The sequence below is a fragment of the Lithobates pipiens genome, unplaced genomic scaffold, assembly GCF_037356315.1.
Source record: "Lithobates pipiens isolate NorthernLeopardFrog02 unplaced genomic scaffold, aLitPip1_a1.2 Scaffold_23, whole genome shotgun sequence".
Classification (NCBI taxonomy): Eukaryota; Metazoa; Chordata; class Amphibia; order Anura; family Ranidae; genus Lithobates; species Lithobates pipiens.
The window spans coordinates 299,223,764-299,242,641 of NW_027507785.1; the positions used below are offsets into that span (position 1 = coordinate 299,223,764).

General features: G+C 43.2%; 1 protein-coding gene across 1 annotated transcript in view; it reads left to right on the forward strand.

Moving 5' to 3' along the window:
• The window catches only part of ADGRL4 (adhesion G protein-coupled receptor L4), a 253,358-nt gene extending 234,806 nt beyond the window's left edge, over window positions 1-18,552 (forward strand). Inside the window, exons 15-16 of the mRNA XM_077450392.1 lie at window positions 7,843-8,011; window positions 16,902-18,552. Coding sequence (XP_077306518.1) covers window positions 7,843-8,011; window positions 16,902-16,964 — 232 coding nt within the window. The 3' untranslated portion in view covers window positions 16,965-18,552. The remainder of the gene's footprint in view (window positions 1-7,842; window positions 8,012-16,901) is intronic.
• The last annotated feature ends 326 nt before the right edge of the window (window positions 18,553-18,878 follow it).

Sequence of the window (18,878 nt, forward strand, 5' to 3'; positions counted from 1 at the left end):
ATGTATCAACCACAAATTCAATCAGAATTTTAAAATTAAAATTTTTGACATTCAGGTAAAATTGGGTGCAAATTCAATCTAAAAAAGGATCTTCGCCCAACCCCCCCCCCCCATCCCATTTCCTCACCCTCACCCTCAACCCACGCCCGTGTCCCCCAACCCCCGCCCCGCTTTAATTTTTTTTTTTCTGTCCCATTCCATCTTTTATGCTGGGTTGTGCTCAAGAAACATACTTACCTGGCCAGCAAATCTAGTGCTGTTCTGTAGGGCTCTGCCGTTCTGCTGCTGCACACTACATCCTGCATTGTCACCTTCTTTTCCTTCCTCATCGGGAGCCGTCTCTCTCATCTGAAGCTCCTCCTTTTTTAGTACTGTGTCTATGCCACTGATACCTCCTAGGATATCCAATGTGGATATTCCAGGAGGCTGCCCAGGTGGGGTGATGTCTTTCTTGTCTAGGCAATAATCGGGACTGGACTGTTGTACCAACGAAAAAAAAGAAGAAAAGATTATTGCCTATTTTATGTTACAGAGGGGGCGAGTAAGAATGATTTAACATGATTTGTAAACCCTCACCTTGTAAAACAACCCATTCGGTTTAAAATAGGAATAAAAGACAAACCATTTGCGTATAGATATATAAAAAATAAATAATATAAATACCCCTTTTCCCTTTTTCCCTGTTTTTATAAGTGATCACATGCCCTCTGTTTCCAGCTGCATAAGAGCTAGGGGAGGAGAAACAGCAGCACACTGGTCTTTCCAGTGAGATGCTGTGGGGGGGGGGGGGGGGGGTGTCAGGACAAGTCTGATCCTTAAAGTAGAGCAAATTGAGTTCCCAGCCTAGCTAGAGCTAGAGCTTTATCAGCGTATAACACGCTCCGGCATATAACACACACCCCAAATTTAGGAGGGAATTTTAAGGAAAAAAACTTACATTTAAACGCCCATCAATGCAGCCTTATCAGTGGCCATCTGCAGTTTTGTCTATCCATCTGCAGCCTTGTCAGTGTAGCCTTGTCATTGCATTCTTGAAGTTTAAAAATGGCGCAGCCGAGATAGAGTCCTGTGTATCTTGGTGGCTCTCCGGTCCTCTCGGCGGTTCTTGGCAGCTCTTGGTGGCTCTCGGTGGCTCTCGGGTCCTCTTGGCGGCTCTTGGCAGTTCTTGGTGGCTCTCGGTGGATCTCGAGTCCTCTTGGCGGCTCTCGGGTCCTCTTGCAGTCCCAAGCGGAGCTGAGAGTAGCTGAGTGTACTCGGCTCGGCTCACAGTCACTCCCAGTCCCTGTGTTATGCCCATCATAGTGTGGGACTGGGCGTGACTGTGAACGGAGCCGAGTACACTTGGCTATGTATCTCGGCGGGGCCCCCTATTGGGCGGGGCCCATGGGCTTGAGCCCAGTCAAGCCCAATGGTAAGTCCTGCCCTGCCCATTGAGGCTGAAAATCACTGTAGTAGGCCCCTGCTACAGTGATCACTGCTAACTTCCATGGGTGTTGTGCCAAGCAGATGCCCTGCTACTTACTGAACACAGGGGCATTCAGAGAACACTTTGCAATGTCCCATGAATGCATAGGGGTTGATTTACTAAAGGAAAATAGACTGTGTACTTTGCAAAGGACAGTTTCACTCTGAAAGAGCAGTTGCTCCAGAGCTTAGTAAATAAGGTAAAGCTTCACTTCGCAAAGAATACCCAATCACATGCAAGGAAAATAAAAAAGACAGCATTCTTGCTTGCACATGATTGGATGATGGACAGCTTCTACTCGTTCAACCAGTAACGTCATGCTATGAGGCCGAGGCAAGGCCCCAGCATTCAGAGAGGAGGAGGAACTTCTTCCTCCTTCGCACCTGGTCAATTTTTGCTCCACCCACCTCCTCCATCTTCTCCTGGCAGCGTGGCTCAGATCCTGAGGGAAGGAAGGAGCACTCCTGAAGAGCTGAGTGTGAGCTGTCCACTTGCACCAGTACTTGCCTGGGCTGAGGCAGCCTGTGTCCATGTTCTGGAGCTCATCTAACAGCACTTGTTAAATTGATTATTTCATGATAAATATGCGGGAGATATCATTGCTAACCTACTAAAAATGCTTTTTACCTGGCTGTCCTGCTGACCCGTGGGTCTGAATGCTTTCTAAGCCAGAGCCTGTATGCACATCAGAAAAGTTTAAGGAAAGTTAATCTGCATATAGGGTTGCCACCTGTCCGGGATTCACCCGGACAGTCCAGGTTTTGAATCATGTGTCCAGGATTCAGTCCACCTGAAACCCAGACACATTATTTAGACTGGGCTGTGGCTCCCCAAGTAACCAAGACAGTCACACACAAATCTGTTGCTGTCCGGGAGCTGTGGGCGGCTATCTGGGAGTAGGTTCGGCATCACTGGGGGGCAGGATGATGATGTCAGCAAAAACAATTTGGCCACACCCACATATGTGCACTGCATTACTAAGTGTTCGGGTTTGGATTAAAGAAAAGATGGCAACCCTATCTGCATACTTCCCCTGGGTTAATGAATATAAATATTGGAACAACAGAGCCATGGTGCTGGCATTTTCAGAAAGAAATGCCAGTAGTGTAAACATAAAAACAGATTAGAAATAGCTAATCAGACAATGACAGCTTGATCCTTCTATGAAGCTTTTTCATCAGGTTTCTCAAACCTTTGCATGCCTGCGCTTTATATGATGACTAAGCCCCTCCCTTTCATGACATTATCAAAAAGGGGCAGAGCATGGGTGACCTTAACCACATGCCGACCCGGCCATAGCCAAAAGACGGCTACAAGGCGGTCAGCTTATTCTGGGAGGGCGTCCATGGACGTCCTTCCAGAATCTTGCTCTCGCGCGCCCCCTGGGGCACGCTCCTGTAAACATTCGTGACCGCTGGGTCCGGAAGACCCGGCGCATCACAGATCGTGGTAAGCAGCTGCTGGTATCGCCCGTTTACCACGTGATCGATCCGTCAAATGACAGAGCGATCACTTGTAAACAAACTGGCGTCATATCATGACGCCGGTTCCTCCCTCCCCTCTCTGTACCAATCGGTACAGTGCGAGGGGAGAGGGGGAGAGATGGCAGCAGCGCTGTGGGCTGGATGTGTAGTGCCCACAGTGACAATACTCTGCAGTACTCTGCAATATTGTGCAATACTCTGCCAATACTCTGCAACTATGCCAATACTTTGCCAATACTCTGCCAATACTCTGCAATAAATAAACAGAAACAAAGAATTTTTTTTTTTAAGGAATTTCCAGTATTTTTTGATTTATAGCGCAAAAAATAAAAAAAACCAGCAGTGATTAAATACCACCAAAAGAAAGCTCTATTTTGTGAGAAAAGGGACAAACATTTCATATGGGTACAGTGTTGCATGACTGAGTAATTGTCATTCAAAGTGTGAGAGCACCAAAAGCTGAAAATTGGTCTGGTTAGGAGGGGGGTTTGAGTGCCCAGTGGTCAAGTGGTTAAAATGATGCCCCCCCCCCAAAAAAAATGTTCTGCAGATGCCCATAGCTGTAGTAGAGGTGCATATTTCACTGAGATGCTCTGGGACTTCACAGCTATGGCACATACAGACTTACATTGGTCCAAGCTGGAACAATATAACTATGTAAAATTTGCCATAACTAAACTTCAGCTTTAAAGTGGTTGTAAACCCTTTGCAACCACTTTTCGCTACAGGTAAGTTTATAATTAGACTTACCTGTAGCTACACTGGGTATCTCCTAAACCTGCACGGTTTAGGAGATACCCCTGTATTTGCATGTGCTAACGCCATCAGTACATGCACACTGAAGCAAACTGAAGCAATGGCACATATGTGCCATTACCGACGGCTCCCATGCGGATGCGCAGGAGTGACGTCATCGCGGCTCCAGCCAATCACAGAGCCAGAGCCTGTGATACCTGGAAGTAACACCGGTAGCATTGTCGGCTGCCGGAGCAGTGAACGAGGACGGCTGTGGGGGCTTCGATCTCAGGTAAGCAATTCCTAATGAGCTACCCTGTTTCCCCGAAAATAAGACCTAGCATGATTGTCGGTGATGGCTGCAACATAAGCCCTACCCCCAAATAAGCCCTAGTTAAAGTCCTTGTAGGTCTTATTTTCAGGGTAGGGCTTTTTTTTTCAGGGGAAACAGGGTAGGGCTTATTTGGGGGGTAGGGCTTATATTGCAGCCATTGCCGACAATCACGCTAGGTCTTATTTTGGGGGAAACAGAGTAGTATGCTATGCCTTTGTCTTGCAGGTTTTTTACAACCACTTTAAGTGCCTGTTCCACTAAAAAGGATGAAAAATAGGTAATAACTTCCATTTGTAAAGTTTATTACTTCACTGCCCTGTCTCACAGCATTACATTTCTCAGAAGGTGTGAAGAGGTGAAGTTATGCATAAAACCAATATACATGCTTTAATTATTTCTGTTCTAAAAATAAAATGGTAGTCAGGCACAGAGAAATGCTGATTTTCCAAGCTGTACCAACTTTCACGTTATAGAAGACAGACGTTTCCTACAGGGAATTCTTCGGAGTAGATTAAAAATGAAATCATATGGCATTGCCAGGCTTGCCAGTCCCTGGGGAAGTCCCTATTTACTAAAGATTTTTATATTAGAGTACATCTGTGCAATCACCATAATGCTGCAATAGAGGAGGGATAGGAAGAGTAGACAGTGTGCTTGGCATTTCCAGGGTTGAGGATTTTTGGGTATTTCAAAAGTATTACATTTAGTCTGGGTTCACACTATTGTGACTTGGATGTGGATTTGCCCGCATCCAATTCTCATGTCAGGAGATTGTGACCGACTCTCTATGGAGGCGGTTCACACATCTCCGGAGCGGCTCAGGTGCGTCTTCTGGTCCATTTCAGGTCCGAATTCAGCCAAAAATTTGGACAGAAATTGGACCTGAAACAGGGAACTGCGAGCCACGCCATGCGGTAGGGAACATGGATGCACACAGACATTAATGCCCTGTACACACGGTCGGACTTTCCGATGGAAAATGTGCAATCGGATCGTGTTGTCGGAAAATCCGATCGTGTGTGAGCTCCATCTGACTTTTTCCATCTGAATTTCTGACACACAAAGTTTGAGATCTGGATCAAAAATTTTCCGACAACAAAATCAGATCGATTAAATTCCAATCGTGTGTAGACAATTCCGACGGACAACGTGCCACACATACTCTGAACAAATTATGAGACGAAAGCTATTGGCTACTGGGTGGCTACTCCCGCCTGCTGTTTGCTGGTCAATCCAGCACTTACCCCACCAGCGGCAGGTGGGTGGCAGGCAGCGTGGTGCATCAGCTCCATGTGCTCTCCTCTATGTCAGCTTCCAGCTCCTCCCCTCCTCCTAGGCATCCAATAGGATTGCCTGTCCTTTCAGCCAATCGGGTGACCGCTGTCAAAACCAGCTTCCTTAATAGTCCCGTCGTACGCGTTCTATGTCACCGCGTTCTGAATGATCGGATTTTCCAACAACTTTGTACGTCCGTGTGTATGCAAGACAAGTTTTGGCCAAAATCCGTTGGAAAAAATCTAAAGTATTTTGTCATCGGAATGTCCGACCGTGTGTACAGGGCATTAATGTCTGTGTGTGTTCCTAGACTGTTGCCATGTCAGTACTAGCAGGTTAGTGTGCTTGAGCGTTAGGGTTGGTACTTTATTGTTCCGAAAAGCACATTTAAAGCATTGGTTACCCCAACACTTCATATTCCTGATATGTGCCTTGTATACCATGCACTTGTATGAGCAAGTATCCTGTTCTCTTTGTATTGCTTCCTTCTGTTTTTTAAGACTAACCGCACTAAGCAGGAGAGCACAGCGTGGTCAGTTCTAGCTATGCTGGAGTATTTATAATGTATTTTTATATCTATACACAAATGTTTTGCCTTTCATTTCTATTTTAAACAGAATGGGTTGTTTACAAGGTGATCATTTACAATCACTTTAAATTCCTGGCCAGGTTTAGAAGGGCACGGGTCATGTGCTGAAGTTCTTTCTGGGGTGCGCTCTTAAACTCATGCATGAAGCAGCCGGGGGGGGGGGGGGGGGGGGAGTTTACTGAAACTGAAGACAGAATCTGGTGTGCATGGTAGCCAATCAGCTTCTCATTTCAGCTTGTTCCAAGGAGACACGGCATACCTCCCGACTTTTTGAAATTGGAATGAGGGACACCTATCAGCAAAAGTATGCAGGAATAGGACACGCCCCTTGCCACGCCCCCTTAAAGGAGAATTGTACAAAAATACAAAATTGGTTAAACTCACAAGTGTTCTTTTTTATCACTACTATTCCTTTATATTGGCTTTTGGAATTTACAAATGCAGCAATTTAGAAATCAGATGAAATGTTTAGCACTGAAAAACACTTTTTCATAGATAAAAAGTGCAGTTTATATACATCTATACAGTATAGATCAGACCAAAATGAGGAACAAATGAGGAGGAATGAGGGACATTGTTCCAAATCAGGGACAGTCCCCCAAAATCAGGGACAGTCCCCCAAAATCAGGGACAGTTGGGAGCTATGGACACGGGTATGTAGGAGACAGTGGCGGTCACCCCTGCCTGCTGTTTGCCGGTCAATCCAGCACTTTCCCCATCGACGACGGGCAGTTGGCGGGTGGCAGGCAGCGTGGTGCAGCAGCTCTGTGTGCTCTCCCCTATGGCAGCTTCCAGCTCCTCCCCTCCTCTTCCTAGGCATCCAAAAGGATTGCCTATCCTTTCAGCCAATCGGGTGACCAGTGTCAAAGCCAGCTTCCTGATTGACCGGCAGGAGGATCAGTGTTACTGCAGTGAATATTCATTTGCTATTGTAACACATCTGTGGGATCGGAGCGCACTCTCTGCGACCCGAGTCCACCCTATATTGATGCCCATTAGAGTAAAAAAAACAGGGGATGGGCAAAGGGGGGGGTGGCACCTGTGCACCCTTAATGGACGGGCCACCCCTGGTAGGGGATGTCATGTGCCTGATGGGAGTAATACTGTATACAGGAAAAACTGTAATATGTATTAAAAGCTGGAATATTTATTATTCATAGTTTAAAATCTTGAAGTACGATCTAAAAACATGGAAACAAGAATTATTTAAGTGCCAAATTTGTTAGTATACTCATTTCAATGTTTTTTTTTTTTCAAATTCCCTACATACCCGCAACTCCCCTAATGGCAAACTCGGGAACAACACCCTGCTATTTTCATTATTGATTTCCTGGGGATTGTGCGGCTCGTTTTTTTCTTTTTTCACAAGCTCCCCCACCCAATTTTTTTCATCCACCTGAATGGGCTGCCCTTTGTGTGTAAGTTGCCCAAAAGAAGCTCTGGCTCCTTTTTTTGGGCAACAATCTTAGTGCAGTTTTTAAACGTGCGGATTGCCACGCGATTCTGTCATTCGATAATCACGGCAAAACTGCACTGGGTTTGGGAGGCCATTAAGATCAATGGCTTTGCCATGATTTGAAATCGTGGGCAGAATCGAGTAATGTGAATGGAGCCAAAGTGTCAATGCAAGTCCAAAATGAAGGCACATATAGAAGAGGATATAAGGTCTTGCTGTTCCTAATGGCAAGACAAAGATCTACAGCTGTGAAAATAAACAAGAAAAGAGAGGGCTCAAAAGACTTCATGAATTAACACCAATATATTTATTATGAAAAATAGGAGTTTTATGAATATTATTGAACATTTTTTTTTTATAATAAATACATTGGTTTCTTGAGGTCTTTTGCACCGTCTCTTTGCTCCTTTGTTCTCTGAGTTGTGTTCTTTCTATGCCTTGCCGTTAACGTGTGTTTTATTATTTGTATGTATTTAACATAATATTGCATGGCTGTTCTTGCAGGTCCTGTGCTCGGGGTGCCCTTGCTCTTCTGTTCCTCCTCGGTGCCACCTGGATGTTTGGTGTCCTCCATGTTGTAAATGGCTCACTGGTTACAGCTTACCTCTTCACCTTCGCCAATGCCTTCCAGGGAATGTTTATCTTCATCTTCCTATGTGTGTTATCCAAGAAGGTAAATCAAAAAATAACAATACAGTAATAAAAAAAGAAAAATAACAACATTACCAACTACTATAAGAAAAAAACATAAAAATAAAATACCAATTAGGCCTCATGCCCACGGACGTTTTTACAGGCACTTTTTTTAGTGTTTTTTGCAGCTTAAAAAACGCCTCTCCATGTTAGCCTATGGCCTCATGCCCACCGTGACATTTTTGAGGTGTAAGTGGCATAGACGTTTTTAAGCTCCAAAAAAAAACCAGGACCAGGGCGTTCTTAGGCTCCAGCGCTAGAGCTGTAAAAACGCCAGACGCTGGTAAAATGTGTTCAACGCGATTTAACGGGGCTTAACACTGTATACACAGTGTTATGCACCGTCCCGCGTTTCTCTGTCTCTATTCAAAATCACTCGTTCCCTATGGGAGCCCATTGATTTGAATAGAAGTCTCATCAGAATTCGAATCAAGATGATCTGACTTGTAGTGCGACTTGTGTGCTGAGAATCTTGACATTTTTTGCGTGAGGTTTCCCCACAAGATCCATACCAGATCCTTACCTGAGCACGTAGCCCGGCAGGTCAGGAAAGGGGGGGACGAGCGAGAACCCCCCGGACCATACCACACCACATGCCCTCAACATGGGGGGTTGGTGCTCTTGGCCAGAGGGGGACCCTGCGCCCCCCCACCCCAAAGCACCTTGTCCCCATGTTGATGAGGACAAGGGCCTCTTCCCGGCAACCCTTGCCCGTTGGTTGTCGGGGTCTGCGGGCTGGGACTTATCGTGATTTGGAAGCCCCCTTCAACAAGGGGCCCCCCAGATCACGGCCCCCACCCTAGTTGAATAGGTGAATGAGTGTGGGGTACATCGTACCCCTACCCATTCACCTAAATAAACCTAAATAAAAAAAAAAGTGTCAAAAATAAACCCACTACACAGGTTTTTAAAGTATTTTATTAAAGCAGCTCCAACTCTTCTCCTCTCTCTCCGCTATCTTCAGCTCTTTTTCTGTGTCTTCTCCCCTCTCTGGTTCTTCTCCCCTCTCTCTCCTCTCTCCCCGCTATCTTCTGCTCTTTTGCTGGGCCTTCTCCCTCTGTTCTTCTTCCGATGTTGACTCGACGCGATCTCCCGATGTGATGCTGGGTCCGCCGTGTGCAATGAGTTATATTGGCATGGGGCGGGGCCATCTGATGACGTATTTAGAGGACACGCCCCTTGTGTGTCATCGGCCATAATGCACCGTCATTTTATGTATATTTTGTGTATATGCATAAAATTTTGTATAATTTATTAAGTTCATAGAGTCTATTTAAGACTTTGACCCTGGAGTTTGCCACGCATTATGAGAGTGGACAGCTCAGGGGCAGGTTCCCTGTCTGTCAGTGACAGTGATCGTGATAGGGAAAGGTCCCAGTGAAGTAGAGAGAGAGCAAGGACTATGTCCACCGCTTCCCATTTGGGTCAGACCTGCCAAGCCGCACTTTGCTCACTGGGGCAGACGTCATCTGCCTCCTTGAGTCTTCTGACTGCTGTCAATTTGCTTGACAGGTACACTCATCGGGGGAGCTTCCCACTGGGCCTGTTTGCACTGTTGACCTACTATTAGAATACAACATACTTTGCAATTCGGACTCCGAGGGGTTGATTTATTAAAGGCAAGTAGACTGTGCACTTTGAAAAGTGTAGTTGCGCTCTGTGAGGGCAGTTGCCCCAGAGCTTAGTAAATGAGTGCAACTGCAACTTGCAAAGTGCACAATGTATTTGTCTTTAGTAAATCAACCCCTGAGTGTTTATTGCCTACCACAGCATGTGGCACCTACCCAACAGGCAGACAACTTAGCTCCACCATGGACTCAGCTGCATGCTAAAGCCCACTGTTCCTAAACTTACCCAGGTCATTTTCACTGCCCATTGGGCATGGCTATGCATTTTAAGGACATAGCCCCCTTTCTCAAGGAAAATGTAGTATATACTGCTTTTGGACAAGAAGATCTAACCTGGGTGTTCAGTAGGGTTGAGGTCAAGACTCTCTGCAGGCCAATCAAGTTCCTCCATACCAAACCATGTCTTCATGCACCTGGCCTAGTGCACAGAGGCACGAGCATGCTGGAATAGAAAAAAGGCCTTCTCCAAACAGTTGCCCCAAGGTTAATCGTGTTCAATTGTCTAAACTTACTTTGTATGCTGTGCAATTAACAGTACCTTTATTCATAAACACCTGAACTCAATAACTCGAAAGGGTACCCATATACGTTTGACCATACAACCCATTGGAGTTGATTTACTAAAGGCAAAAACCTGTGCACTTTGCAAAGTGCAATTTCACTCTGAAAGTGCAATTGCTCCAGAGCTTTGTAAGTGAGATGAAGGTTCACTTTGCAAAGATTACCCAATTACATGCAAGGAAAGAAAAACCCAGCATTTTTGCTTGCACATGATTTGATGGTGGAATTCAGCAGAGCTTCTGCTCATTTACTAAGCTCTGGAGCAACTTCTCTTGTAGGTGCACAGGTGCAAGGTGCACAGTCTATTTGCCTTTAGTAAATCAACCCTTTTGTGTATTTGAATAATAAATAAATAAATGCATGTGATAAGACAGCATATAACAATATTAAAATACATTTATGTATCTAGATGTTACATAGTTACATAGCCAAGTTGAAAACTATACGTCCATTGAGTTCAGCCAATATGAAAGATTGTAATAGCCCTTGGGCTGCTGAACCATTTTGGTGATTGGCTAGCTTTCAGTTTTTCTTTTTATCGGAATCATGCAGCCGGTGTTATAGCGCCATGGCTATTCAGGCAAAATCATCCAGCTGTTCTCAGTTTATAGGCAAACTACAGAACTTTTCTCATCAATAGCAAAAATGATGATTTTCAAAGCCAGTTAGCAGCACCCAACAGCTATAATAGGTTTTCTGTACAGTAATTGGTGAACCATTACCTGTGATTTAAATCAATATAAGCTCTATTTACTTATACGAAGCCTTTCTGGAAGATGATGAAGCCTGCTGTTGTTAGTAATCCTTATTGGTAACGCGTTTTTTTAAGGCCTGGGATACGTGTTTGTCGAGAACTTTTAATAAATAGTAACTATGCTGTAACTTTGCTACTTATGGCAACATAAAGCCGTCTGATAGAGCAAGTCCGCGCTTGCCATTACATTGCTTGTTTATTTGTTTGTTTGTTTGTTTTCTTGGCCTCATGTTATAGCTGCATATCAATTACCGCACGAGAGATCATTCGTATGCAAAGCACTTCCTGTGCTCTCTGAATATTTCCATACATTATCTCTGAAAACGACTGGGTAATTCCAAAAGGCTGGGGAGCACAAGCATGTTAAAGACTTTGGCTTTATGGAGCTCTGTAAACTCACTGGAGCCTATTTACTAAGCAACTAAAAGCATTCTTCTGGGGGTAGAAAAGTAAGCTTTAGGCTATTTCAACAAAGAAACAACGAAGGCTGGTTTAAAAAAAAATGAAGGGAAACCTGTACATTGCCCTTAGGAAGTAAAGTACCAGGTTCACTTTTTTGTAGAAACCTGTAGCAAGAGTTACTAGCTTTTTTTTTGCTCCCTGTCTCCTTGACCCCCTTCCGAAACATGGAGCAAAATGTGATGCACTTCCTGTCTGCCCCCTGATGCAGGGCTTATTGCTTGGACAGCCAATCACAAAGCCTGATCAATGCCATGTGGGACCAGAGGGAGTGTGCACACTCTGTTACCATGGGATAGTCAAATGCTTAAAGTGTATATAAAACCAAAAGCAAGGATAGCATAAAGATGGCCATAAATGGATCAAAATTCAGCTGGTTCAGCAGGGGCCAATCAAATTTTGATTAAAGTAGAAGTCCACCCTAACACTTAAATCCCTGTATCTACAGACATCCATGATCTAACACTAACCTGGCTATCCCTTTTCTGAAGCCAATCTGACCCGATCCCACGCTGAGCTGTCAGCGGTGGCTTCTCTATGGCAGTGGGTGCAGAGGACACGTCCGACAATAGAAGCCCTATAGTAACTCTATGGGTGACATCACTTCCCATTCATTTCACAGCCGTTGTCAGCTCTGTCCTCTGCAGAGCTTCCGCCTCTGGAGACCGCATTGGATCAGCTTTAAAAAGGGTATGTATACTAATTTCTTCTTTACAGGGCTAGATAGGTTACTGTTAGATTGTGGATATCTGTAGATGCAGGGATTTTAGTGTTAGGATGGACTTCTACTTTAATCTATGGCCGTTCCTGCTCACCAGAAGTCCATACAATAATTGACTAATGTTAAACTGGACTGTTGGAAAATATAATTTGACCAGCAGCTGCAGCCAATAGGCTGTATTGCTCATCTGTGTATTCTGTGAAGAGAAGTCCCCACTATCACAATACAGTAGCACAGTGGGGAGGATCCCATCTTGCTTTTGTGGATGGGGGAATCTGTTCCAAAAAAATTATTCATCTATGGTCAGCCTCCTTAGACCCCCTGTCAAGTTTTGATTGTTGTCTGTGTCCCCCGCTGGGTAGGTCTCTATTTAAACCAAATCACCATTTTCACCAAAGACAGAAATGAGAAATCCAAAAATGTACAGCTGTCAACAGAACAAGAGGTGAGGATCAGGGACATCTGCTCTGGTGACACTGTCTAAGAACGGAATTCCCCTCACCTCGTAGAGATTTTATGTCACTTCCTGTTGTATCTCTAGGACAGGAAGTGAACAGAAACCCCCCCCCCCCCCCCAATTGGAAACCAACATGAAAATGTAAATTATTAATGGCTTAAACCATTACCTATTCTATCCAAACCCCCCCCCCCCCCCCCAAAACATGTAATTTATATAAAGTACATAAAAAAAGCTTATGTCTGATTTTGAGGCTGTGAGATTATTTGAAGCCCGTGACTGTCCCACTGTAATAGGCCAAGCGCGGGTTTACATTTTTTAGCAAACTTAGCAAAAGTAGTTTGGGGGTGGGGTAAAGTCACCTGATAACTTCCACATAGAATGAAAGCAATGCCGTCTCCTAGTCCTGGTTCTCACCTGGCTTCTCTTTAAAGCGGGAGTCCACCGGGACTCCGCGATTTTTTTTTTTTTTTTAAAAGCCAGCAGCTACAAATACTGCAGCTGCTGACTTTTAAAATAGTGACACTTACCTGTCCAGCGCGCCCGCGATGTCGGAACCCGAAGCCGATCGCTCGGTCGTCTCTCGGGTCCTGCCGCCGCCATCTTGGGTATGGGAATCAGGAAATGGAGCCTTTCGGCTTCATTTCCCGGTTCCCTACTGCGCATGCGCGAATCGCGCGGCGCAATAAGGACGCTCCCCGCTGCCTCTGGGAGCTGTGTGTTTCCCAGCAGGCAGCGGGGCACTTGCGGAAAGGGGCGGGCAGTTGCGGAAAGGGGCGTAAGTTACGCCCCTTTCCGCAGACAGCTATCCCGGAAGTGGGTGCTGTTACCTGGATTATCCAGGTAACTGCACCCCCCTCCCCCCTGAAAGGTGCCGATTGTGGCACCGGAGGGGGGGAGGGTTCCGATGAGCGGAAGGTCCACTTTAGGGTGGACCTCCGCTTTAAGTCCAGGATTGCTTCAAAGGTATTCAGGATGGAGAATGGCAAAAAACAAACAAACAATTAACTTCTATTTGCTGATAAATATTATTCCAAAAAAAAAGAATTAGAGAATGGGATTTACAAGGTATTATACATATTATACAAAGGTCCAACACAAACTGAAATCCAATGAATTTTTCTTACAAAAAAGTAATTAAGAAAACATGTGGTGATAATTATTTTCCTATGAAACAAAGTAATTTTTCAGTGGCCCACCAGCTTATCCTTACAGTCACACATCACACATCAAAGATCAAAGTTGTACATCAATAATATATTATATATGGTTCAAGGTATTTGATAAGAACATAACGTATAATGGGAAGACGTGATAAGTAACCCCCTACACATTTCTTCTTCAGGAAATAGCATGAGTTAGATGATCTAAAATTATATAGAGGCATCATTATTATTAGGTGTATATTAATAAATGCATTAAATTAATCAATATGACTTACATGTGTACATCAAGCAGTACAGTCAATAATAATAAATGATTGATCAATAATAATAATTGTCACAATATGCATAACACATTCCATATGCTTGCGGAGGGCTGTAGTGAAAACCATATTACAAATAGAAGCAAGGATCTAGAATGAATGAATAAATAAATAAATAAAAATAAAAATAACAATTGTAGTCATTCAAACCCTATCTTTCATTCCTATTCAGATAGCATACCCATCCAAATTTTTTTTTTTTTTAAATCGCACATTTCTTGTATACAACCTGTTTGAAAGAATAAGTACATGCCCAAGGAAGTGAAAAGAACATAAACCACTTTAGGTAAAATTTCTCAAGGAATTTGTCATCTTTGGTTTGTATAAAATATAGGGAATCATTAGATTAATGCTCAAGAAAAAAAGCCTTTTCCTATTTATATTACTGTCACTGCTCTCACCATGCTCACAATGTCACAATGCCATGCTAGGTGTGTAGCCTAATAGCATTGGGTGGAGGCTGAGCATGTGGCAAGGGATATAAGGGCAAGTAGCCTTAAATACACTCTGCGGGGGAATTATATATATATATATATATATATATATATATATACATATATATATATATATATATATATATATACACAGTTGTGCTCATAAGTTTACATACCCCAGCAGAATTTATGATTTTTTTATTTGACTCATGGTTAGTGTTTGGCTGAAGCCATTTATTATCAATCGACTATGTTTACTCTTTTTAAATCATATTCACAACAGAAACTACCCTGATCAAAAGTTTACATACCCCAGTTCTTAATACTGTGTATTGCCCCGATTAAGATCAATGGCAGCTTGAAGTCTTTTGTGGTATTTGTGGATGAGGCTCTTTATCTTCTCAGATGGTAAAGCTGCCCATTCCTCTTGGCAAAAAGCCTCCAGTTCCTGTAAATTCTTGGGCTGTCTTGCATGAACTGCACGTTTGAGATCTCCCCAGAGTGGCTCAATGATATTGAGGTCAGGAGACTGAGATGGCCACTCCAGAACCTTCACTTTATTCTGCTGTAGCCAATGACAGGTCAACTTGGCCTTGTGTTTCGGATCATTGTCATGTTGGAATGTCCAAGTACGTCCCATGCGCAGCATCCTGGCTGATGAATGCAAATGTTACTCCAGTAATTTTTGATAATATACATGCATTCATCTTGCCATCAATTGTGACCAAATTTCCTGTGGCTTTGTAGCTCACACATCCCCAAAACATCAGAGATTCACCTACGTGTTTCACAGTAGGAATGGTGTACCTTTCATCATAGGCCTTGTTGACTCCTCTCCAAATGTAGTGTTTATGGTTGTGGCCAAAAAGCTCAATTCTGGTCCCATCACTCCAAACGACTTTGTGCCAGAAGGTTTGAGGCTTGTCTCTGCGCTGTTTGGCGTATTGTAAGCAGGATACTTTCTGACATTTGTATAGTAATGGCTTTCTTCTGGCAACACATGACCATCCAGCCTATCTTTCTTCAAGTGCCTCCTTATTGCGCATCTTGAAACAGCCACACCACATGTTTTCAGAGAGTCTTGTATTTCCCTTGAAGTTATTTGTGGGTTTTCTTTGCATCCCAAACAATTTCCCTGGCAGTTGTGGCTGAAATTTTAGTTGGTCTACCTGATTTCAATAGAACCCCTAATTTTCCACTTCTTGATTAGAGATCCTTTGACAACTCTTTTGCTTTCCACATGACTCAGAATCCAGAAACGTCAGTACAGCACTGGTTGAAAGATGCAAGGGTCTGTCAGGAGTCCAGAAACTCATTGAACCTTTTATACACACACACACTAATTACAAGAAAACAGATCCCAGGTGAGGATGGTTACCTTTAATAGCCATTCAAACTCCTTTGTGTCAACTTGTATGCATGTTATCAGGCCAAAATCACCAGGGTATGTAAACTTTTGATCAGGATCATTTGGGTGGTTTCTGTTGTCATTATGATGTAAAAAGACTAAACATAGATGATTGATAATAAATGGCTTCAGCCAAACACTAACCATGAGTGAAAGAAATGTTTTTGTGTTATCATTCATATTCTCTACAAAATGGCCAAGAATTCATAAATTCTGCCAGCGTATGTAAACTTATGAGCACAAGTGTCAAAAGTGTTGGGACACCTGCTTTTCCAGAAGAATTGAAGCTGTTATAGCTGCAAAGGGTGGGCCAACTCAATATTGAACCCTACTACGGACTAAGACTGGGATGCCATCAAAGTCCATGTGCATGTAAAGGCAAGCATCCCAATACTTTTGGCAATATAGTGTGTATATACATAATATATGCAAGCTAGTTTATCTGTTAAAATGGTTTGTATTTTTGTCCATTCAGTTTTGAGATTTAAACAGCTCACAGCATAGTCCTGTTGCAGATTCAAGGTAGACAACACAAGGTTTGTCCCTTCCCCCAGCCTGTAACTGGACAGTGAAAGGAGAAGCAGCAGAATAATGAGCACATCCCCTTGTCACTCTGCTCTCTCCTCCTAATGTCATGGCCTCTGTTATCACATGAGTTCTGTAATTGGCTTCTTGGGCTACCCTACCACTTCCAGTCTGAGTTTGACAATAAAGGTAATTTGAAGATGCCAGTTACAATCCAGGTACTGGAGGGCCCTCAAGGATAGTCACTGAATCTGAACAAATGTACCCATTTGTATGTGTTCCGAAACAGAAAAAAGCTCCTGTTTTTCTTTTCAGAAACATTGCAAATTATCGCATCTCAATGTGTGTTGAAAATGATTTACTCTGTAAATAATTGATTTTAGATCGTTTTCCTGTAGGATGACATATGTTTCACACATTGTCTTCACTTTTTTCAGATACAGGAAGAATACCGCAGGCTATTCAAGAATGTGCCGTGTTGTCTTATGTGTCTGAGATAAACAGAAGGTGGTATTATAATTCACAGCAAACGTTTGTGACAGCGCAGTAAAGCAATACCCACATCGTGAAGTAGAGGCGCCATTCAATTGCACAATGACCGAAGCGGTATTATGGATACTCAAGGCTACAGCATGTGTCTTTCTGTTAAATGCCCTAGACCGATTTTTCCAATACTGACCCAGCATCAAATATACAGTCTATAAAACTGTCTAAAATATGAGTGGTCTGTTTTGCCCTAGAGCAACCAATTATTGATCAGCTGAACCTCATGATAGTATGCCTAGAGAAGGTTTGGATCTTATTGCTCATACCAACCAGTCAGTTCCTATCTTCCATGTTCGAGAGCAAAGCTGAAGAATGGCTTGCCTGGTTACTATGAACAACAAGAGCGGTTCTTTCTTTTATAAATCTTTTTGCATGTGGTCTATTGGCCTTGCGTTGACACCTAGCCAGTAAAATGTGCCTTGTTGCCAATCATTTTAATAAGGAAAAGCTCATAAAAGCCAACATTTTGCCCCAGAAGTACTGGAAAACTTATTTGGACCTCAGTTATTAAAGTGTGTGAAGGAGGTTGTTGGAACCAAACAGATCCTCAGTTGCCTTCTTGTTAGAGGGTCTTGATTTATACAAGGAACAAAGGTTGCACCCAAGAATTGAATTGCTAAAGTATATTCCCAACCAATTTTTCTAGTTCTGGATAGAAAGGAAAAGAGTTAAAACCTCTCAGTTTTACTGTCACCAGAATACCTATTACTAATCCCTGTAGCCATGTTGGTGAAAATTCCCACCTCTTATTGCAATAGTGGGAAAGTTGTTACCAGAATAGTTTTTATTGATCCCTGTAGCCATGTTGAGGAGACTTTCTATCGGTTATTGCACCAATGAGAATGTTGTCACAAGGGTAGGCTTTACTGATCCCTGTGGCCATGTTGGGGAGACTTTCCACCAGCTATTTTATCATTGAAAATGTTTTCACCAGGACAATTTTTACTGGGCCCTGTGGCCATGTTTAGAAGACTTCCCATCACTTACTGCACTAGTGAGAAAATTGCTACCAGGATAGTTTTTACTGATCCCTGGGGCCATGTTGGGGAGACTTCCTATCACTTATGGCATCGGTGACAATGTTGTCACAAGGGTAGATTTTAGTGAACCCTGGGCCATGTTGGGGAGACTTCCCTTCAGCTCTTGTATCATTGAGATTGTTGTCGCCAGGACAGTTTTTTTATGATCCTGGGGCCATGTTGGGGCAACTTTCCATCACTTATCGTACTAGTGAGAATGTTGTCACTAATACAGTTTTACTGATCCCTGTGACCATGTTGGGGAGACTTCCCATCACTTATTTTACCAGTCAGAATGTTGTCACCAGGACAGAAAAAGTCCAATAGGGGTTGATTTACCTGGTGCAGCTGTATATGGTATCCAATCAGCTTCTGACTATATCAAGTGAAAGTACTAATGCGCAAACCAAAATAAATGATAAACTAAGCAGCTGGCAACATAAATGGTGTTCCCACACAATGCTAATAATATAATGAATAATGTGGTGGTTACTCAATGTGATGTAACTTGAAACACAGTAATATGTCAAATAAACAAATATGCTCATACTTAATGTGCAACTATACACAAACACTTAATGAATAAATGGTGTTTTCATCACACACAATAAAGTGCAATAAGGTGACAATGCAGTGAAAAAATGTGATAAATGTGCCTAATCTCAAAGTTCATAAATAAAGTGCTTGTGCAAAAATGGAATCCAGTAAATGCTTCCACCATCCATAATGTCTCACCTTAGACAAAGACCCATACAGGTCAAGTAAAGCCTTTGTATAATTGTGACTCCAAGCTCCAAGGCAGTAAAATCCTTTCTCCAGGGACATACAACCAGATAGGCTCCTTCCGAT